Here is a 24,347-nt window from a genome sequence, read left to right on the forward strand (position 1 = left end):
ACCCGTGGGAGCTGCTTGTAACATTCCTAATGAAGATGCTAATCAAAAGGGAATCGTTAATAAAGAGAACATATTCAGTAATTATTTGAATTCAAATCTTGAATTCAAAAATGCTGAAATTGTGGAAGTTATTATGCCTAGCAAAGATGCTGATCTTTTGAGTTCAAATCCTGAATTCAAAAATGCTGAAATTGTGGAAGGTTTTAAGGAAGGAGTTTGTTTAGAATAGATTTCTATGGAAACAAACTCTACCGATTCAACTCAAGTTGCTAAATTATTGGGAGTTCAAAAATCAGATTTTGAATTCAAAAATTCAGATTTTCAGGAGGATTGTGTAACAAATTCTACTATTGTAACTTCTTCAACAGCTTTGGCGGTTGCATCTAGTGTGAATGGTAATTCCACCATTACATCGATCCCTGATTTAAAAAAAATTTTTAACACTTCTCCTCCATCAACAATTAGATTGAATTTCAAAAAAACTATTCTTGAAAAAGAAAAAAGCTTTTTTGCCAAGAAGAGTAATTCACCTGGATCAAAACACATTCTATTCAAAGAACTTCAAGCATTGGGTCCGGTGAAAGAAATACCTAGAAGGAAGATGACTGATCAAAAAGAGAAGAACGGTATGAGAAGTTCTTCTTCCCTTGTATCCCACTAAAACGCAAGAGCTTTTTCCCGTGGATAACAACATATCAAAGAGATACTTGAAAATGGAGCAAATGATCATAAAGTTTGGCATATTAATACCATTGATTTCTGACGTTAAAAGTTGGAAAAAAGCTTTTTGAATATCTTTCAATGATGTTCTTAAGTGATTTTAGGAAATCTTTATTGAATTGTAATTTTCTTTTTAGCTTTTCTTTCCTTTTTTATTTTAGTTTTTTAAAATTTAAATATATAAATAAATTTAATTTTTTTTATTTTACTTTGTTATTTTAAATTTTGTCTAAAAGATTATGGGATCTTTACTAATTCTTATTCTCTAACTGGATGGGAACTCTGGGATACTAATTAACCTTCGGGTTGTCTTAAACTTTGGTATCCCCTGCATCTCAACAGTTTCAAAATAGGAGATAATGGATTTCATATCATTTATATTAAGTTTAAATTAACAAATTTAGTTTCAATAAGGTCCCTTTTTCTTGTTGAAAAAGAAATAATTAGCTTTATTTACCTAGTTTGTATTAGGTTGTCTACTCTTTTATTTTAATGCAATTTCTTTATTTCTTCAAAAAATAAAATCTATGCTTGATGGCCGATAATCTTGATAAGTCATATCAAGAAGAGGATCACTCTCATATAAGGCCTCCTGAGAGCATATGGTGCCTGGATAGGAGTTGCTCAAAGCATATGACTAGAAATATTGCACAATTCATATCGCTGGAAGCCATGAGTGGAGGTAGGGTTACACTTGGAGATAACACCACAAGGAAGGTGGTTGGATAAGGTATGATAGAAAACTTGAAAAACTTTTTATAGGAAATGTTTTGTTAGTAGAAAGCTTAAAGCATAATCTTCTGAGTATTAGTCAACTATGTGATAAAGGATATTCTGTTAAGTTTTTTCCTACTAGCTACATATTAAGCCTGAATGGTAATGATGTTTTGATTGGAATACGGGTAAACAATATTTATATGCTAGATTTGAATTATATCAAAACTCCTACTTTTTATTTAAAAACTATTTCTGATGAGTCATGACTTTGGCATATGAGACTTTGTTACTCTAATATGAAAAATCTTAGGAGAATTATCCAAAAGAACATAGTGAGAGGAATACCAAAACTAGACTTTACTAAGGATCAACTTTGCGATGCATGTCAATTAGGAAAATAAGTGAAGCCCACTTTTTAGTCCAATAAGGATCTTAGAACTAATAAACCATTAGAGATTTTGCATATGGATCTTTTTGGACCAGTTGGAACTGTAAGTCTAGGAGCAAATGTATACGGATTTGTAATTGTGGATGATTTCTCTAGATTCACATGGGTTAGATTTTGATATCAAAAGAGTGAATCATTTGAGAAATTTAGAAATTTTTTTACTTGGATTTAAAGGAAACTAGGATGCGAGATTTTGATAATTCAAAGTGATCATAGAAGAGAATTTGAAAAATAAAAAATTTGAAGATTTTTGTAAGGAAAAAGGGATTGATCATAATGTTTCTACACCTAGAACCCCTCAGCAAAATGAGGTAGTCGAAAGGAAAAATAGAATATTAATAGAAGCCGCTCGAGCATTGTTGGCAGAATATTCACTTCCTAAATATTTTTGGGCTGAGGCGGTTAGCACAACATGTTATGTTCTGAATAAGATGAATATTAGATCAAACTTGAATAAAACACCCTATGAGTTATCAAAGGGGAGAACACCTAATTTGTCACATTTGCATATTTTTGGATGTAAGGTGTTCATACAAAATAATGGAAAATCTGCCTTTGAAAAATTTGATCCAAAATTAGATGAAGAAATTTTTCTAGGATACTCTAGTGTTGGAAAATCTTATAAAGTATTCAATAAAAGAAATATGATAATTGAGGAGACCACACATATTTTATTTGATGAATCTAGAATTTTGAAAGAGCCAATTATTATAGAGGATGAGGTAGAGATTGACTCCCAAAAGATTGAGAAAATAAATTTGGATGAAAATTTGGAGATAGAAAATCTGATGCCTAAAGAGTTAAGATTTTTTAAAAATCACCCAAAGGAATTGATTATAGGTGAACCTAGTGAGGCTGTTAGGACTAGGCGTGGTCTGAACAAAGAAGTCAATCATTCAGCCTTTATTTCAATGTTAGAACCCACAAATATTGATTAAACACTTTTGGATGAATTTTGAAGTTTGGCAATAAAAGAAGAATTAATTCAATTTCTAAGAAATAAAGTATGGGAATTAATTACAAGGTTAAAGGATCAAAGTGAAGTTAGGACTAAGTGGGTATTTAAGAATAAAATGAATGACTCAGGAGTAATCATTAAAAATAAGGCTAGATTGGTGGCTAAGGAATATAATCAGATTGAAGGGATTGAATTTGAGGAGAAATTTTCCTCTGTAGATAGAGTTGAAGCAATTAGTGTTTTGTTAGTATTTACCTATTTTAGAGGATTTAAATTATATCAAATGGATGTTAAAAGTTCTTTTTTAAATGGGGTGATTCAAGAAGATATTTTTGTAGAACAACTTCCAGGCTTTGAAAATTCAAAATATCATAATCATGTGTTTAAGTTGAAAAAGGCATTGTATGGATTGTAATAGGCACCTAGGGCTTGGTATGAGAGGTTGAGCACCTTCCTACTTGAGAAATCTTTTAAAAAAGGAAGTGGTGACACAACTCTCTTTTTAAAAAAATTGGGAGATGATATACTCATTGTATAAATTTATATTGATGATATCATCTTTGGATCTACAAATAAAAATATTTGTGATGATTTTTAAAAAATAATGAGTAGTGAATTTGAGATGAGTCTGATGGGAGATTTAAGTTACTTTATAAGATTTAGCATTAAGCAAATTAAGAAGGATAAATTTCTTAGTCAGTCGAAGTATGTTAAGGACATCCTCAAAAAGTATAAAATGGATAATGCTAAACCTGTTAGTACACCTATGCGTTTCTCTGATCAGCTGGATAAGGACCTAAAGGGAAAATCTGTTGATAAAAAGAAATTTAGGGGAATTATTGTATCTTTGCTTTAATTGACAGCTAGCTGACCTGATATTATGTGTAGTATTTGTTTATGGGCTAGATTTCAATCTGATCCAAAAGAATCACATTTAACAACAGTAAAAACGATTTTGAGATATCTCTTGGGAACTCAGAACTTTGGAATTTAGTATCCTAAGTTTAGCTCTTCATTTAAAATAATTGAATATTCAGATTCAGACTTTGTAGGTTGTAGAGTTGATGAAAGAGTACTTCTGGAATATGTCAACTCATTAGAAATTCTTTAGTCTATTGGTCTAGTAGAAAACAGAATTCAATAGCCCTATTTACTGCTGAAGCTGAATATATAGCATTAGGAAGTTGTGTGGCACAAATACTTTGGTTTAAAATAACAGTTGATTGATTTAGGATTAACTATAGGTACAATTCCTATTTATTCTGATAACACTAGTGCCATTTGCATTTCTAAAAATCCTATTCAACATTCAAGGACCAAAAATATAGATATCAGACATCATTTCATAAGGGATCATATATCCAAAGTAGAAATAGAACTTAATCATATTTTAACAGAAAATTAACTTGCAGACGTTTTTACTAAACCATTAGCCTTTGATACTTTTAGTACATTAAGAACAAGGCTTTGTGTGATTGACTTGAATGCTTAATTAATTGTCTCTACAATATTGATGTGTGTTTTGTTAAGTATGCTTTATAGTTTTGTGATTTTCCGTATGTGTTTTTCAGTTTTTTTATTGTTTTTTTTTTGTTATTTTTGTCTATTTATTTAGTGTCATTTCAAAACATTTTCACATTCCAAATCATGATTTTCAAGCATCATTCAAATTTTCTAAAGTGTAAATTTTGTCTGTACAAAATTAATTTCATACTGGACTAATCCTGTAGTGTATTGGTTGATCTGGTAGAATAGAATGCGTACAATTTTTTTGTTTTTTTATACAATTCGTTTGTACAATCGTTACGATTGTCTGGACAATATTTTTTCAATCGTATGTACGCATGTAGACGATTACGGATAAGATCAGTTTTTTATTTATGATCGTACGTACGAACATTCCATTCGTACATACGAATACGTGGCATTTCTGTGTGGGGGACATTTCAAACCATCATAAAAACGATCTTAAATATCTGATCATCCAGGATGAACACCTATTCGTCTGTACAATCGTTTGGTCAAAAGTTTGTACAAAAAGATGTCTCGTAACTTGCATGTTTACAAAAAGTCATTTCATTTTGGACTCATTAACTCGTACATATGAAATTTTATTTTGTATGTATGAACTATGTTTCGTACAGGATGAAATTATTTTCATACTTACGAAAGTTCATTTTTTCCTTAAATTGAAAGAGTTTAGAATTCAAACTTCATTCACTTTAAAAGTCTTTTCAATCTTCTATTCCCTTTGATCTTTTCTATGGCGAGTTCAAGCAAGAGGGTTAGGCAAGCTAAAGAACTGACTAGAAGACCTTCTTCTAGAAATCAAGGAGAAAACTTTCTATCTAAAAAAAATTAAGAATAATTTCCTAGGTTCGTATTCGCCAAAATCACCTCCTCTAGAGTCCTTCTCCAGGAGCAACTGAACTTTCAAGTAATGGTCTTTTTGCTTCTACCTAGTTTGCTCTTATTCCGACTCTAATCTACCTCTATAATAAGAAAATATTTTAATATTTCCTTCCAAACATGTCTTTTAATTTTGACCAGAGTGTGCTTAGATATTATGTTTTTAAGAAGAGAGTAGAAATAACAAAGGAGGATTTGAGGATATTTTTAAATTTAAGGACTCAAGGGATTAGAGCATATACCTTGACCTCTTCCTCTAACTTCGACTAGACTGCAATAAATAAGGTTATTAAAGGGTTTGGAGGGGTAGGACATTTACCTAAGGTGACAACTCTTTTTCAAAATGCTTGAATCATCCAGCATGTTTTTCGTACTTCCATTATTCCTAAAGCTGGTGATCGAGTAAATATTACACATCTTCTTTCCACTGTGACATATTTGATTATGACTATCCAACCAATAGATGAAGCCCAACTGATCATTGACTACATATACGGACTTTTTGAGATTGGCCATGTCTCCCACAAGAGAAAGAAGAATATAGCCTTAGGACGTCATGTGACATACATTTTGGAAAATAAGTATAAACTAGTTCATCCTGTTCAAAATCTAGAGGAGCCTGTCTTCTATAATGATGGATCATTCCAAGCCATCTTTAATAAAGATGCACATTTAGAAATTAGTGACTCTGAGGAGGAAAGGAGAATACCTCCACCTGCACCTGCTGGTGGACAAAACTTTCAGGATATGGTCCAACAATTTGATCGTCTTGAGAGCCATTTTGATCAATATTTTGATCAAATTGAGACTCATCTATAACAACAAGACGTGTAGTACCAGAAGAACATGGGTTGGGTTAGAGGTAAATTTGACTCGGTCAACACAAACTTAGCTATGATAAATAGCTATTTCAATATCTTCAACCAACCACCTCCTCCAGATCAGGGCCCCTCAAAATGATGTATGTGCTTCTTTTTACCATATGTAATGTAATGTGATTATTAGTTTTTATGTTTTTATGTTTTATGTTTTATGTGATGTGATGTGATATTATGTGATTGTCAATTTTTATGTTTTATGTGTTATGAATTTCTGAGTATTGATATCATTTATGCTCAATGTATTATAATTCACCATGATATCAATAAAAATGATCATGTCCTGTTTTTAGTATTTTTGATCTCATTCAGAAATGTTGTTAGCCTATATGATTATCCTTAAATATTGATCAAACAAGTGTTATATTTTGAAATACAATACAAAATTGAATTCATTAGAAAATCTATTTTTTTTAAAAAAATTAAGTTGTGTTATAACTCGATCTAGTTAAGGATATCAATCGCATGTCTCTTGTTAGACTAACATAATTTTAATATTATTATTGCAATTTTGATATTTTTTGTTTTTTATTTCTCTTTTAAATATAAATATCATTGTATTTAGAGAAATTTGATATTTTAGATTATCGATTTTGAAAAAATCAAGTAAACACTTGAAAATGTACAAATGTACAAAAATTAAAAGAATGTATAATGGTTCACAAATTGAAAAAAAAGCACAAAATTAGCCCACAAATAAAAAGATGCACAAAGTGTGACACGAATATTGAAAAGATGCGCAAAGCGCCACAAGTATATTTTCTTTCCTTAATTTTTTATCTTTAAATTTAAATTAATCTTCTGTTCAATTTTATTTTGAATTGAAATTTGAAAAATATAAATTTTACATTCATCTACTTTGCAATGATTTTGGTTATCTCATTGTTTAAACTGATTCATGATTTTGATATTTTTTTTCTTATCTATGTTATATATATACTTAAATCATATGAATTTTTCTATTTCTCTAATAACATTTATCTTTTTTATTGTAAATATAACTCAATCTCTTTAAGGATCAATTATCAAAGGCATTTCATATGACTTCTTACATTTTTATGTTTGTTCATTTCTTCTTTTCTTTTTGCTATTGTCAAAAAGGGGGAGAAATATTATTTGTGGGAATTGTTTGTTTGTTGTAATGTCTCTTTTTTGTGATTATTAAAAATTTTGAATGCCCCTTATTCCCAAATGCTTAGTCATTCAGGGAGAGTGTAGGAGCAACTTAGGGCTTTCAAATATTCACAAATAATAATTGATTTGCCATTATGAAAAAGGGAGAGTTTATTGAGAGAGTTGCTACTTAGCTTTGCATGTTTTACATTCTTGCAACTTATATGCTTTGATGAATCCAAATATTTTTATTTTGATTATTATTTTCTCCTAACACATTTTAGAAGATTTGTTTTTTCTCTTGTGCGTACTAACATTTCAGGGAAATCATACTCAAGATTATTGAAGCCTTCAAATCAAGATCTGCTTAGAATGTTTTGTAACTTGGAGAATGTATTTTTTTTTATTTGAGTCTGAGAGAGTGTGATTGTAATTGAATAACTTAGCACACACACACACACACTGGGGAGAGCTTTAAAAAATCATAATTTTTAAAATACTGATCGTACAGTATGAATCATGTTCGTACGAGACGATCTGGTCAGTTATATTCCCCAAAGAGCAAATGGAACAAATAGAGAAGGTGAAAATTTTTCTAAGTCCTGGTCGTCTAGACGAACTAACACATTTGTCCCAGGATGATGTCCTCTGGACTTATACTTTGAACTGTTTGTCCAGAAAAACTAACACATTCATCCTAGGATGATATCCTCTGGACTTGTTCTTTGAATTGCTCATCCAGACGAACTTACACATTCATCCCAAGATGATATCCTCTGGACTTGTGCTTTAAACTGATCGTCCAGACGAACTTACACATTCATCTTAGGATGATGTCCTCTGGACTTGTGCTTTGAACTCGTCCAAACGACATAACCCATTCGTCCCAGGACGATGTCCTCTGGACTTGTGCTTTTGAACTATTTGTCTAGATGATTTATCCCATTTGTCCTAGGATGATTGCCTCTATTTATTAAACATGTAGTCTGTCATGTATTTTCGTTCCAACGAACCTTGGAAATAACTGTTCGTACCAGACGAATCATGTTCATACGGGATGATGATCAGGTACGAAGGTAATTCGTCTAATTGTACATTGATTTTGTACACAATAGTTTTTACACTGTTCGTGCGTACGAAATGAGATCATATGAAACGATCATAAATATAAAAATTTGAAAAATTGTAGTTTTTGGATGATTTTTTGTGTCTTTCTTATAAAAGGTCCACTTAAAACTATCATGTAATCTTTTTATCACTTGGTCTTCGTGCACACTGAAGGGAAATTAAATGAGAGATTGAGAGAGAGAGTTTTACAGAGATTTCTTACTACTAGAGAGTGAAGGATTCACTTGGTTACTCAAAGGTAAGGATCTATGTTTGTAATTTGTGATTACTTCACTCTTTTCTCTTGTCCTTCTAGAATTCTCGTGAGAAGATTCTTTAAGAAGATCCGATTCTCTGCTGACACTCGAGGAGTGTAAACAGCCGAAGGTTCTCTTCTTATATTTGGAGAGTGTAAAAGGACGAAGGTTCTCTGCCTACACTTGCAGAGTGTAAAAGGACAAAGGTTCTCTCCCTACTTTTGGAGAGTGTAAAAGGACGACGGCTCTCTGCCTACACTTGGAGAGTGTGAAAGGATGAATGATTCTCTGCATACACTTGGAGAGTGTGAAAGGATGAAAGGTTCTCTTCCTACACTTGAAGAGTGTGAAAGGACGAAGGGTTCTCTGCCTACACTTTGAGAGTGTAAAAGAACGAAGGTTCTCTACCGCATCGGGTAGTGGTGGAAAAGAGTTTTTGTGAAGGCTTCTTCGCCTTGTTGTGGGGGCAAAAGGAGAGACACTACTGGTATTAGTGTAATACTCGGAAGATGGCTCCGGGGAGTGAATGTAGGTCGTGTTTGACCGAACCATAATAAATCTTGCGTCTTTTATTTTTTGCTGCTTTTTATTTTTCTATTTTATCTGTGGTTGAAAAATCATTTTAAAAATCACTAAAATTAAATCAGTTTTAAGAGGAAATTTTTAAATTACTAATTCACCATTTAATTAATTATAATTTAATATTTTATTTTAATTAATTATAAAATTTAATAAATTATTTAAATAATTTTACTTATATAACTTATTTTGATTATCAATTAAATTTTTAAATTTTAAAAAATAAGTTTTTATTTAATATTCTATCATTTTTAATATAAATAAACAAATTTCAACTTAAATATTTTTGCAGCAACATAGTGCTGATCGGAACGGCACGCGGGCATGGGGCGGGGAGGTCCTCGGTTCAAATCCTTGGCATGGCGCAAATGGGCTCACACGGGGAACTGGCGAGCCTACATGCGGGGGAGCGGGTGTGCTGGGTGTTGCCTATGATGGGTGGGAGCAGGGCTCCCCTGGGCGAGAGATGCATGCCCGCTGGGCTGGGTTGGGGTGCATCAGGGTGCAGGCAGGCTAGGGTCATCTGCGGGGGATGCGAGAGCAAGATGGGGTCATCCATGGAATTTTTTTAAAATCATTTTATTAATTTCGACAGATCTTTTGCGCCGGAAAGAAGTTCTAGAGTAATTTTTTTGATGGAAAAGTTTTTTGGCGCTCAATTTACTATCAAAAATTTTTTCGTCGGAAATTCACCATAAAATTTAGAAATCCGTAGGAAACTTCAGAATTTTCCACTGAAAATTTTGTTTGAATCTGTGACTTTCCTGTAGTGCTCTTTGGATTATTATGGGTGACTTTAACTACTGCAAATATTCTTTTGAGAAAATTGGTTGCTCGTTCTTTTGCAGAATAGGCTTTGGGACTTTAACTCTATGGTGTTTGATGCAAATCTGAATGATTTGCATTCGGTGGGTCATTTCTTTACTTGGTATAACCAACACATTGATAAACCTATTTATATAAAGCTTGACGGAGCTCTTATGAATGAGGGTTGGGTGTCCTAATAACCCAATTCCTTCTACTCGATCCAAAACCCTTTTTGCTTTAATCATTGCCCCATTATTCATCATTTTGGCATTTATCTCCTTGTAAGCCATAAATTCCTCTTCAAAAATTTTTGGACCAAGCTTGATAGCTATTGGGAGTCTCTATAAGATATTTTCTCTATTCGTTATAGTGGAAATCCTATCTTGGGCTTATATAGGAAAATTGAGAAGTTCAAAAGTGATATCAAACAGAAAGATTGTGTGAATTCTTTCATTTTAGAATATCATCTAGCTATTCTTCATCGCATGTAAGGTGACATTTTAGAAAGTATATTTGAGAACCCTTTAAATGTCAAATTGAATGCCAATCTCAAATCTATCAATGTGAAAGTCTTTAAACTTTCCTCTATAATTGCATCTTGGGTAATTCAGAGAGCTAAAGCCAACTGGATGTCCAACATGGAAGATAATCTTAAGTTCATTTTTGCAAAAATTTTGGGGAGAAGTGGAACCAATAATGTTGTTGTTAACCTTACTAAATCTAATCCTCAAAACTCTATATCGAAAGCCATCTCTTATATTATCCAACATTTTCAAAACCTCTATAATCCAAATCCACATCTGTCTACTAGCATGAACCTTTTTCTCGTAGGTAACACATTGACCCCATCTCTTGCTTCGTCTCTAACTAATCAAACATCTGATGACGAGATAAAATCTACTATTTTTTTCGGGTCCTCTACTTCTGCCCTGGGGCCTGATGATTTCAATTTCCATTTCTAAAAAATGTCTTAGCAAATTATTGGTCCAACGATTTATAAGGCGATAAAATATTTCTTCAATAAAGAGTATCTCCCTAATGGTGTTAAAGTCATTGCACTTGTATTAATTCTTAAAACCAAGCATGCGGCCTCATTTGCAGACTTTAGGTCAATCACCCTCTGCAATGTTCTTTGCAAAATCATCTCCAAAATTCTATCTAGCAGGTTGAAGCCCAGCCTATGATTATGAAAGATAATCAAGCTGGGTTTATTAGGTCTAGAATATCTACATACAACATCTTACTAGCAAATAAAATTTTTAATTATACTCGACGTATGGGAGGCAATAGCTTCTTCTTTGCTAAATTGGATATTAGAAAAGCCTTTGATATGGTAGATCTCTAGGGAATTTCTCGTCTCAAAGATGGTGCAAAAAGGTATACCAAAAATTTTATTCAATAGGTGAAAGATTGCATATATGATGTTAAATTCTCTATTGCTAATAATCGTGCGCTTGAAGGGTATTTCTCTTCTTATGCTGGACCACATCAAGGGTGTCCTTTAAGCCCTTACCTTTTCTATTTGGTCATGGATGCTTTCTCATGCCTTATTCATGATGGTGGGTTTTAAGGTATTTCTTTGGAGGGTTTCAAGCTAACTCTTATGCTTTATGCAAACAACATGCTGGTTTTTGGCAAGTTGGATATCTCTAATTTCTCAAAGCTTTCTAGCTGCCTTAACATTTTTGCTAATGCTTCAAGTCTTCAAGTCAATTTGAGAAAAGCTCTCTCATTCTCTCTAGAAACTCACCTAATCAAGATGTTATATGGCATGCCCTTTCTCTTTGTAATGTCAGTAATTACATTACATATTTGGGAATTTTGATATCCATTAGAAGACAACAAATTTTTGATTATTTGCCTCTTTTAGAAAGCATCACAAGGAAACTTTTAGGTTGGAATGCTAACCTAATTTCATTTGCTGGCTGTTTACAATTTATTAAATTCACTATTTTAAATTCCATAGTCTATTGAATAGAGGCGCTATTTTAATTAAAATCGTCATTAAATCTGTGAAGAAAATATGCTCCAATTTTTTATTCTTTGGGGAGGTTATTGCCCTAAGAAATTGCGAATGATCTCATGGGAAAATGTCTACAAGCCCAAAGCTAAGGGTGGGGCTTGGGTTTGCCTTCTTTTTTTGCACTACAATTTGGTTCTCTTTATTCTACTATCAGCAGGATGTATAATCGTGACAATCCTTTATCCATATACACTTCCCCTTGGAGGCCTCCCCTTGCTCTTGCATCTCCTTTTTGGAAAGATGTGTACTCCATGGCTGGTAAGATTTCAAATTGCTTTAGCTTTACGATCACCCCTTCCTCTCCCATCTCTCTTTTTTGGGACAACTAGTGCAATGGGGCAACCCTCATTCATAACATGTTTGCTGCTTCTCTATTGCAACAACTCTAGCCTAATGCTCAAGTTAATATCCTCATCTCTGATGATAGTTGAAATTTGCCTAATTTCCTTCCTCTTCCTATTGCAAACATTATTCAGGATACTACCATATATGGTTGTGCTGGTTCTTGCCTGTTGGGGGAGGATTTTTGAATAGGTTCGTTTAGACAGTATGTTAATCAATTTTACATTGATATTCCTTTGGCTCCCTGGGCGAACCTTATCTGGCACAAACACAATGTTTTAAAGTTTTCAAATTTTGGCAGGATGTCAATCGTGGGAGGTCTCAAAATAGCATATGCTTTAATTAAAAGAAATATTCATATTGATGTATCTTGCTCTTTGTGCCACTCTTGCAATGAGAGTATACACTAGTTGTTTTTTGACTGTAGCATTTCATTCTTTATTATTGTGGATCTAATTCTTGTCTCAAGTGCACTGCATCTTAGGCCAACTATTTCGCAACTTCTGGTTTGGATACAAGAACTACCCAACACTTCCACGATTGTCAAGAATCTCTTCCTTCTTATCACTTGCTGCACTATCTACTTTGTTTAGCGGGAAATAAATGACAGGCGTTTCATCAACTCCATGAACAACTCCAGCACAATCACAATTAAGATTAGCAGAGTTGTTTTCTCCAAAATATGCAAGAGGAAGAATGGACATGACCTTTTGGATATATGCTATAATTTCTTGTCTTATTTTTTTAGTTCCGCTTTTTTTGTATTCTCCTGGAGGGCTGCTATTTGGGTTTTTGTTACACAGGACAATGATGTTCGTATGGCCTTTCTTTTGGACAGTCTTATGGCACCAAGGGAATTTAATTCGTGCTCGCTCGTCTAACTAAATCTTATTACCGAGTCTTGATTTTATTTTAGGTTTGATTTTTACTGGTGTTAAATGGTTTTAGCTTTGTTGAGATAGCTCTTTTTTTGTAGAGCATTTTCCTATTTCATTTCTCACATATAATTTTGTTATTTAATATACCGGCTTTGCCCAAATTTTCCAAAAAAAAAAAATATAAGAACTCTAAATCTCCTCCAACTGAATGGTGACATCTCTATAAGATAGCCTTGTCGGAAAAATATAGATATATATAAGAAAATGAGAGATGGAAGAAACCATAGGGTTTTTTGTACGTTAATTGCCATTTTTCCAGTGCAAGAAATCTACATCAGACATTTTTCCACTGCAAGAAAGAGACGACAGTAGAGACGAGAGTAAGAAAGATAGCAAACGCAGCAGCAAAAACGGAGATCGCTGTCCATGGATTCCTGAAGTAGGTATGTTGGAGATACGCGCAACATTTATTCCACCCTCTTTTACAGTACTTCTCCACTTCACACTGCACAACCCCCAAACTTCCACCCTGGTCCACTATCACCTCCTGGCTCATCCTATTAAACAGGTCTGCAAATTCCTCATCACTGCCCAGCCCATTCTTAACCATTCCATGGCGATGCAACAGCTGCACATCCTCAGCCGAGTCCACCAGCGCTCCCATGAACGCAACATACGAAGAAATATCGCTCCCCGACTCGGCGTGGATGTGCTCAAGAGCCACCATGTTGAGGAACACGTATTCTGTACTGTCGTCCACTGTTACTTCCGGGAGGGTGAGGACGCCGTGCTTTGAGTCGAAGCTGATGGTGGTGAGGGCGGAGGAGCAGCTCCGTTTGAATTTAATGCCGGCCTCACGCTGTCTTGCGGCGGAGCGCATCACGGCGAAGTTTGTTAAGTAAGAAGAGGTCTTTCGGATCGGCAACTGGGGAGTCTTGGTGGAAATGAACAATTGGCTACGGCGATAGATGTCCAAGGCATGGAAACCATGGATGCTTTTTGTGAATTCTGTAAGGTCGTCTTTGTTATAGTAGATGCGCGGCACAAAGAACCTGAGGACTAGTTCCGTAATAGTACGTTCTGCATCCTGCTTTTATAAAAGTATGTTTAGCATAAATTTGATCAGACATAAATCTCATTATATATTTATATTAAAAATTTCAAAATAAAAGTATTGATCATTTGAACTATAATTTTCAAAATATTTGTAGTCATAGTGAATGTCTCTATAAGATTAATCAATCGACAATAAAAGTGATATGATGTAACTCTTAATGAGTTCAAATAAAGCACTAGAATTATAATTGAAAACTTCGTGTCACTAATTTTAGGCCCAAATGATCTTTAAATCTCACATGCTTATAGTTAAGTCAATGATGTTCACAGAAGAAATATAAGAATCCCAAAATTATTTAATGATGATATCATTAAAGTACTTAAATGTTTAAAAATGATTTATATGCAGTGGAACTAATACAGGTCGTCTGATTCAGTATGCTATATTTTAGCTATATTGGTGTAGCGTTGTACTATCAAAAATTTATGACTAGGCTCACATTTTATACCTAAGGTGAAAACATAAATCATTTTCTTGTGATTCAATAGAGCTCGAAGGAAAAAAATTACAAAGCTCTATCAAAGCAACAACCAATGGACTATTGCCATCGTACCACTTCTTTTTTATTAGTGTCATTGGCCAATCACTATCAAATTAGTGTTTTAAGATTGTTTCCATTCGACCACAATATATTTGCTAAGATCTCCTGAACATCAACACCTAACTATGGTTATTTAACTACCATTTACTTACTATAGTTCTTCAAGACTATGATTCCTCGACATCTTTGCGTAATTATGATCCCCTCACCATTATCACCCACTTCAATTCTCCAAGCACCTTTGCCTGACTATGATCTTAAAACATCCAACCACCATTGCCACACTTTGGTCACTAGATGATCATCACCCAACTATGATCCTCAAACCATTGTGACCAGACTACAATCCTCTAACCATCATCCCTCAATCACGGTCCATTAACCATTGTTGCCTGATTATAATCTTCTAAAAATTGTTTCCAAACTTTAGTCTTCCAGCCACTGGCCTTCATTACTTGATTAGTCTTTTAAACATATTCACCTTACTATGATCCCCCCACTCCAATCACATAGCTATAGTCCTCCAACCACTATCATGAAAATGTAATCCTCCAACCACTATACCCTAACTATTTTCCTTGCATTATCATCACTTCACTATAATCCATTGAACTTTATCACTTGGCTACTTCAATACCCAATTACTTAATCACCTTCCATTGAAAATATTGTCAATAACTCCATCACCCATAACAATTATATATATATCATCAACATCAACTCTAACTTCTAATGCCAACAAAGGATTTTTTTTATAAGACTTTTTTTCTGGTCTTCCTTCCTCCAAGGAGGATATTTAGACAAACAACAAGTAATATCTTAAAGATAACTCCCACGTTATAGGTTCTCTTGTAGCTTCACCATAAAATACATTCTAAATGTTATATTTCTACTCTCTTGTGTCTAAATTTTCCCTAAGGATAGGGGGAAAAGTTTAATTTGTAATCAATAAAAATATTAGTGAAATTATTTTAGCTCAGCTATGCCCCATGTCCATTTTCTATATATTATACATGAAAACTTAGGTTTCTCTTACAATCCAATTTTATCTATTTGTGTGTTCAATATTGATACAATGCTAAAATCTTACTATATCTTTATTTTCTGCCAAGAAAGTTTTACAATGCAACAATTTTGCACAATCTGCGTGAATTGACTATAATTTAAGTGAAACTCTTAATATAATATTGGGTCATTAACATCAACATCTTGAGTTTTGTTGTAATGGGAAAATCACAATGCCTTCTACTATTTTACTAATTAGGAAAGAGGAAAGTAAATATTGGTAGGGAAACTTCCATTATACCATCAAATGGACTACATATTATTCATTATTTTGGTCAGAAAAATATTCCCTTATGTCAACCATTATTACATTGATTTCAGGGAAAGTATATTAGGTTGTGGGCAACATTAGCCACAACCTCAAAGGGATGTTCACATTATTAATTCAGGCATAGTTATAGTTAATAAAGTTCTTCAAACATCATCGATGGATTTCTCTTGACGTCTTTTAGATAGGTTAACTTTATTGAGTAATAGTATAACAAATAACCTAATAGGTTCAAATATTCTTGAAGGGCTTCTCTCTATTAAAATCCAAGAGCTCGAGTTTGTGTTTTGATGGTAAAAAATATTATTGGATTGTATTTAGCTTCTCTTTATTTTTATTATTGCATATATTTTTTGCGTGTGATTAAATTTTAGGTTCAGCATACACCAAGCATTATCAAAGAATCAAGGCTCAAAATTGAGTAGTTTAGGTTTGATCTATGCAAGAGTCTATAATTTTCGTTTATTTGTTTTTAGTTCTTGAGTGAAATGTTTGCAAAGGTGTATGTTGGCTTAGCAACCGTGCACACACATACTAATGAGTAAAATTGCAAAAAAAAAAAAATTAATCATATTATATAACCACATAATCATACAGGATGATAAGTAGATACTTTAAGAACACCCGTCGTGCATTAAATTAGGGAAAAATTGAATTTTAATTTTTCTCTCTTTGTACTATTTGAACCTAATCATATTATACGATATTTAAAATATTACCTAATTTAATGCAGTAATTAATCAATGGAAACTGCTTAAATTTAATTTTTGTTATCGTATTGTATGAACTAAATTGTACTATAGGATCGATGTAGATGATATTTGGTCATCCAAAGATTCATCATAGATGAACTAAATTTCAATTGAACAAATCATAATATACTATTGTTCATTCGAATAACATGATATAAAATGATCGTATTGTACCAGCTGGCAATTATACAATACTAATAAGAAGAATTGAATTGATCATACTATATTAACTATACATCATACAATACAAACAGTGCAGACTTGAACTAATTCGATTGTACTAATTGGTGATCATGTAGTACCAATAAGTTAAATTCTACGTATTATACTATAGGATCTTGTGATCGTCGCGTACGAACAATAATAATTGAATTAATTTTTTAGTATTTTTTGAAGATCTCTATTTAAGCTTTCTTGTTACACTATGTAAGAGTCTTTTTGACAGTCTTTGGGATAATTCTTTAGAGAGAAAGCTTGAAGAAAGAGCTTAAAGCTTGGAAAAGAAAGAGTGAAGTTTGTGATAGAAGGAGAAGATCCTTATGAGATACAAGGGAGTGTGAGAGGGAGTTTCACATGTTTGCTCGGACGAACTTGTACTTGAGTTCCTCTATGCATCAATATTTGTCTTGAGAAAAGTTTGGGAAAGAAGATCCCTTTTATGTCAAAGGGCCCGGCTACTCCGCTGCACTAGGGAAGATGAAAGTGATCTGAGATTCTATGTTTTCACCAAGATCGTAAAAAAGGATTCTAGGTTTATTTCCTTCACCATATGTGCGAAAAAGCTTCTAGGTACTCTATTTTCACCAGGAGAGTAAAAAATCTTCTAGGTTCTTTTCCTCACCAAAAGGGTGAAAAAGATTCCGGTACTCTATCTCGCTGAGTTCATTGAAGAGGTTGATGTAAGGGCTTCTCCATCTTGTTTTGTGGGCTAAAGGAGAGACACTAAGAGTTTAGATCAATACTCGGAGAGGATGACTCTTAGGAGTGGACGCAGGTCATTGTTTGAACAAACTATTATAAAATCTTGTGTGTTTGTTCTTTGTTTATGCACTTTTATTTTTTGTAATTTTCTCTCCTACAAATTTATGTTGTGAATGTTTTGATTAGTTTGGATTCATTAGGCATAAAAATAAATTTTTTGTAACTTCATCTTTTGAGATTTTTAAAAAATCAAAATACAAAAATAGTATTTGACTTGCTTCTGCATTGTGAGATTTCATTTTTAATTTTAAGTTTTAAAATTGGAAATTGTGTTTTCATAAAAGAATTTTTCGAAAAGAAAAGTTTTAAGAATAATATCAATTTAACCCCCTCTTGGTGTGCCTTGGGCGGTTCAATGAGGTTTAACCAACTCACTTGAACTAATATCTTTCACGATTGGTTTGGGTTTGTGGTGGCACCTCATAACAATAAATTATGGAAGATAAACTTTTTAAAATGAATTCTTTTTTACCTTTCTTTGGATAGATAAGAACTTGGCTAAAATATATCAATAAAAAGTATAATTACTATGTCAAAATTAATCAAAATCAAAGAATCAGGCATCCAAAAAGTCTTAGTCTCCTATAGGAGGAAAGTTTCCCAAATATTTTATCATTAATACATAAAACATTATAATTCCTTTTATTTCATGCTCGAAATTGCATATATCTTCCAAAATGTGTATTAATACATAAAGTAATATACATTTCTATAATTAATAAATTTTATTTCAAAGCCATTTACAAAATTACTAAGCATACTTGATGTCCACACACTAACCATTATTGATGGTTTCTTAAATCATACTATAGCTTTCAATCTCTAGAATCAGCTTCTAATGAGTGATATCTTCTAAGTTATTATAGTTTCCAATGAAGTAACATTTACATAGGATACAACATCTCTCAAATTATTCTAACAACATATAAGCCAACTCCTTTTGCAATGGAAGACTAAGGCTACACATAGGGATAATAGGCATTAATTACATAACACTCCAAACTTGATAAGCCTAATAAGAACATTCATCATCAATATTAAGGTATATTCGCAACTTCACCATCAAGATTATAGGCTTTTACCTGCCATTTTTTATAACATCAATGCACATGGCATCCCACTAAGCCAATATGTACAAATGAAACCAACTCTTACTCCCAATGTTAGAACTAATATTTATATTGGATTTCTTTCTCTTTGGTATCCCTTTCAAAAAAGAGTAATAGTAGTAAAAGGTAACAAATGATTTCATTAAGATATCTCCACCACCACCCCCTGCGTTGCTCCTACAACTTTTACCACAGAATATGACATGTTCATTGTATCTCTACTATATTATATGAACTTCTCTGCCCATCCAGAGAAATACATAATTTGTAATCTATGACAAATAGTAATTGAATCATTTCAACAATACTTGGCCATATGTTTTTCATTTATCAAGATTTTGATATAAAACATTTCTATCTTTGACAACCCTCTTTTATTCGTCTATCTTGGATCATTATACAATGATAAGTAGTGAAAATTCTTTGTCTCTACCAATGCAAATGTTTTAGCATGCGACATTGTTATATATTTTTAGGAAACAATTTATTTTTTTATTATTTTTGCAAATAAAAAATACAATTTATTTTGATTTTATTATAATAGATGTATCATTTATAATTTTTTTTAAAATCAATTTTTTTCATAAGAGGATCAATTGTTCAACCTATTTTTTCATATTTAATATTAACAAAACATACGAGAATAATACATGAGTTCATATATATAGGATAGTTAATACCTCTTCATTGACATCCATCTCGATTGAAACAAGCTTCTTGAATACCAAAATGGGTAGTTGGTTCTCGAGCATCAACATATCCCTCCTCATATAAGGAACTTTATGCTTCATCGCATGTGAACCAAAGAAAGGATCACTGGGGGCATAATGTTTACAATGATTCTCATCAAGCCTCAATACTTCCAGCATGAAACAACCATCAGTTATCATAAGTTTTATGAAATCATTTTGATTCTTCCATTCTTCCTGCAGGTCAACATACGAGCATTGCAACTCCTTCACTACCTCCATCATTACATTCGCATAGACACTTAAGGACTTGACTCCCCTTTTTAGGAAGTTGTGGAGAGCCCTTTCCTTATGAAACTCTAATGGTTGCAGATCACTTTTGTGATGATGGTAGGGACCTAATGCGACCACCTTGGGCGTGAACACACCTGGCTTTATCATCTTTACAAATTCGGGCAATCTGAATATAGATGGTTTCTTCCACTGAATCTCTTCGTCGCAAAGATTAGATGCATTGTTGCAAGTTAGTTTTTCCTCTAGATCAATCACCCAGCTTCTCTCCCCCTCTATGCTCACAGAAGAGAAATTCTTGATCATGGCCATGGTAATGAGCAAGCCACAAATTGCAACAAAGCAAGAATGCTGGTTATATAAGATTAGTTGGAATTTTGGAAGTGTTGATTTGTTAGTCTTATTGAAACTCAATATGCAATTATATCAGAAGAAATATGCCTTGTACATGAGAACAAACTTCATAGCTACTATGCTACCTTTCTTTCTCCCACAAGATAGCTAAGGTATAAGATGCCATGTTTGTAAATAATAAGTGGAATCATACCCAAATATATACATATATATCTTTAAATTTAGCTTCAAATATTATAGATTGTGTGACAACATCGTCGTTTTTAATATGAAACTATACGAAAAATTGATGCAGCAAATATATAAATTGTAATCCTACGTATGAGCGGATCGATACTATGCGCTATTTATAGATAAATTGTGCATTCCAAAATAAAGTCAAAAAGGGCATTGAAGTGCTTTCGTTGTACCAACTTATTTCGTGGATCGTAATCTGCAATGTGCACTGGCTAACTTCCTATCAAAAATTTGTTCCAATCCATAAAATGTTTGGAAAAAAATGATTTCGAAGTTTGACGAATGGCTCAATAGCAAAACTCGACAATTATGTGATGAACAAACAGCAAAATGAAGAATCATTATTTCTAAAATTACAATATTGATTTTGGTAATTAGAAATATATTCTTTAAGACTTCAGGTTCAATAAAATTGAATGAAGGTTGGATTTTGGAGACTTTAGGATGCAAATGAAGCATCTTTATTGATTTCGGTAATCAGAGTCCTTTGAGCACAATACTTTTAGATGGGGAAATAACTCGTAACCGGTTGGGAACCGCAGCTTAAATAGAATAACCATTTTAAAAAATTATTTATTTTTTTATGTATTATTATCCTAATGATATTGTTTTAGTCCGAATATTATGGCATATTGTTTAAATGAAGGAAGTTACTGATTAAATTATTTGAATAATCAAATATAAATTGCTTACATAAATATTTTAATTTTGATGCCCCTCGTAATTTAGATAAACACCAAATTTGAATAAAACATAGAAGTATAACATTGAATCAAACATATAACTTTTTTTTATTTAATTTTACTCCTCATCAAATAATCCTAAAATTTATAAATACATTAGTTTAATTTATATGCATTTATTATAAATCCAAAGGGAAATTAATTCCTTTATATAATCCTAATAAATTCCATTTAATCAAAAAAATATTGTTTTGTTTTTATAAAATGATTTTTTTTTGTTAATTTTTCATAATTTATTTTACTTAATGTACTTTAAATTATTAATGCTAAATCATTATATGTATTTTAATATTATTTAAATTTCTATATAAATATTAATATATAATATCATTATGATATTGTGTAAATTTCTGAGATATTAATAACTTTAAAATTTGAAGCCTTCTCTATCTGCACAATAAGCTTCACCCAAAATGATATGTTATATTTTTACTAATGTGTTTGCCTTATTAGAAATTTAAGTACCGCCTATACTTTTATAAATTTGGCATGCCCCTTCATAGTGTAGTTTTGATTAAGTTTTCATGCATTATTAATTTCAATGTATTATTACTTGAATTTTGTATCTTATAATTCAAAATTAGAACTACATAATAGAGATATATAATTTTTTTGTTGTGTATAAAAACATTAAATAGATATTTCTAATTTTGCAAAAGTATATATTTCTAAATTACAACATGCACCAAATTAATATCAAAGTTGAGTTTTAAAAATTATAACATGCATCATTACTTAAAGATTTAGATGAACTTCGACGTATTGTGGTTCTTACATAGTAAGTTGAATAACACCAATAAAAATAATTTCCTATTCTTAATGCCCCACGTAATTTTCTATCGTACATATAAATTATGAAGTTAAGTATGATACTGTCTCTAAAATTTTTGATGTCTATAATTGACATCCTTATCAGTTACTTTTGATAGACATAAAGCCAACCGTATCTCTTAATATCTTTCATAACTCTATCAAGCCTATGAATAAGTCGATACATTACATGTTAGAGATATTTTCTTAGGGCATCACTAATGACCAAAATAAAAATTAATCAACTCTACATTAAATTAAACAGTAATTGTTGTTGTTGCGGCAACTTACAAGTTATAACCGAATTTACACCTAACTATGTTGGGGGTAGAAATCAACCACTCCTCGTGGAAGAAATAATTTGTTGGCACAACTAAAACTATGAATTCTACATGTGTTATGGTTTAAGTCTACGACACGAACGGTTAACCTTGTCTATCGTATTCATGATAATGTGGATATATATTCTACCACAAATGTCACTGATGATGAGATTTGTCAGTTAATGTTAATGGAGGCGAAGGGGTGTATTGTAGTCATTTACATATATAAGTTGAAGAACTTCCAGTAATAGAAACAACATCGATGAGAATAATAAACTTTACATTTGATGAGGTTGGGATGTCTACTCAAGATTACATGTTAGTGCAAATTATAAATATGAAGATGCATTTACTAGATAGCATACTGGTCGCAAAACATAATTGTGTCGCTAAATAATATTATTATTTCGTAGCCCCACTCCATTGTCTATTGCACTATAGGTTAACACAAGAGACTTGCCGATAGTTATTGAATCTTACTTTTGTGAGTGCCTAATTTTATTAGAGAGCTCAACTTTTATGCAATAAGACACTCTATCATGTGCAAATTAATGTTATTGACTGACGAAGTGGAGAGATACCCTTGCCTGATTACTTGAATGATCCTCACTCTTTTAAGCCATATGATCATGGTGGTTCGCACCCCAACCTAACCTACTAGAAAGGTGTCGAAGCAAATGAAGATGATTATAAATACATACCAATTAATGAATATTGACAGCAGTGATGCCTTCAGTGGAAGTTTGAAATGAGACATCCCTTAATCTTCATTAGAAGATCACAACACATAGTTACTAGGCTATGAGTTCATTTAAGAACATGAAAGGGAGAATCATGATTGTTTGGAAGCAATGTTTGTCAATAATGATTTCGTGAAGTTATTTGTATAACTGAGCAATGGGATGCCACCAATGACCATTATGCCCCTAGAGTGGCTACGGTTACTAAAATAGAAGATGCAATTCCCATTATAATTTATGAAGGCTAAAATTTTCATGCAAAGAAAGTCCTACAAACTACAATTAATTGGTGATCTATCATACATAATGTTCAATACATTTAATTACCCTATAATAGGAGCATACTAACTATCATATATTTCCAGCATGATAATCCACAGTACCCCTACCTTTGGACCCTATATGCCTCTCAAAGTAAGAGATTAGGTGGACTTTAAAAAATATTTGTGCAGTCCTCAGCACACCTATACCTATCCCATAATGACAGTAGGTCATTAAAATTATAGTTTAAAGTTTATCTATTCATATATTACTCCCATACTTCACCAAAAACTCAACATTAAGCCAAGAAAGATAATCTTAAGAATGGAAATCAAGTTTGATATTAAGGTATTGTGTTTAAAGGCATGTGAAGCACAAAAAAGGCAATACAAGCCATCTTTAAAAGTTATGAGGACTCTTATCACTTCCTTTTCTATTTCATGAATGCTACTCCTAAGGCCATACCGTGGACAGTCTATAATATTAAAGTGATGGGTAACTTCAACTTCAAAAGATTATATTGGCTTTTAGCGCATCTATTATGGGGAGGCAATACTGTTGGACAATCCTTAGCCTGGAGATATTTTTTCTTTGAAAGTATAGGGATACCCTCTTAGCTATGGTTTGGATCGATGATAATGGTGGCTTATTTATACTTGCATTCCCGATCAGAGAACATAAAGACCTATGCATACTTTAGGATAAGCAACCAAGACTTGTCAGGGGTAACAAGGAAGTATTTCCAAATGTGGGACACAAACATTATTATAATCATCTATATGAAAACTTTAAGAAGGTTCTACGATGGCTCAAAATTTTGGATAACGACA

The 24,347-nt window shown here is 32.5% G+C and overlaps 1 protein-coding gene across 1 annotated transcript; it reads right to left on the reverse strand.

Annotated features, from left to right (window-relative positions):
• Window positions 1-13,570: 13,570 nt before the first annotated feature.
• Window positions 13,571-20,361, reverse strand: LOC110092627 (UPF0481 protein At3g47200-like). The gene is made up of 2 exons (XM_020817265.1): window positions 19,750-20,361; window positions 13,571-14,323 (listed from the first exon to the last, which is right to left on the reverse strand). Exons 1-2 carry the CDS (start codon window positions 20,359-20,361, stop codon window positions 13,571-13,573), a joined length of 1,365 nt encoding a protein of 454 aa, XP_020672924.1.
• Between the last annotated feature and the right edge of the window lie 3,986 nt (window positions 20,362-24,347).

This window comes from Dendrobium catenatum, unplaced genomic scaffold (genome assembly GCF_001605985.2).
Source record: "Dendrobium catenatum unplaced genomic scaffold, ASM160598v2 fragScaff_scaffold_233, whole genome shotgun sequence".
Lineage (NCBI taxonomy): Eukaryota > Viridiplantae > Streptophyta > Magnoliopsida > Asparagales > Orchidaceae > Dendrobium > Dendrobium catenatum.

Bases quoted from the DNA above. Each gene is read 5' to 3' on its own strand.
- LOC110092627 (XM_020817265.1), bottom strand. From the start codon at position 20,361: ATGGCCATGATCAAGAATTTCTCTTCTGTGAGCATAGAGGGGGAGAGA. The intron at 14,324-19,749 runs GTATTAACTATC...TTATAAAAGCAG, and splicing joins AGATGGATGTCAATGAAGAG to GATGCAGAACGTACTATTAC.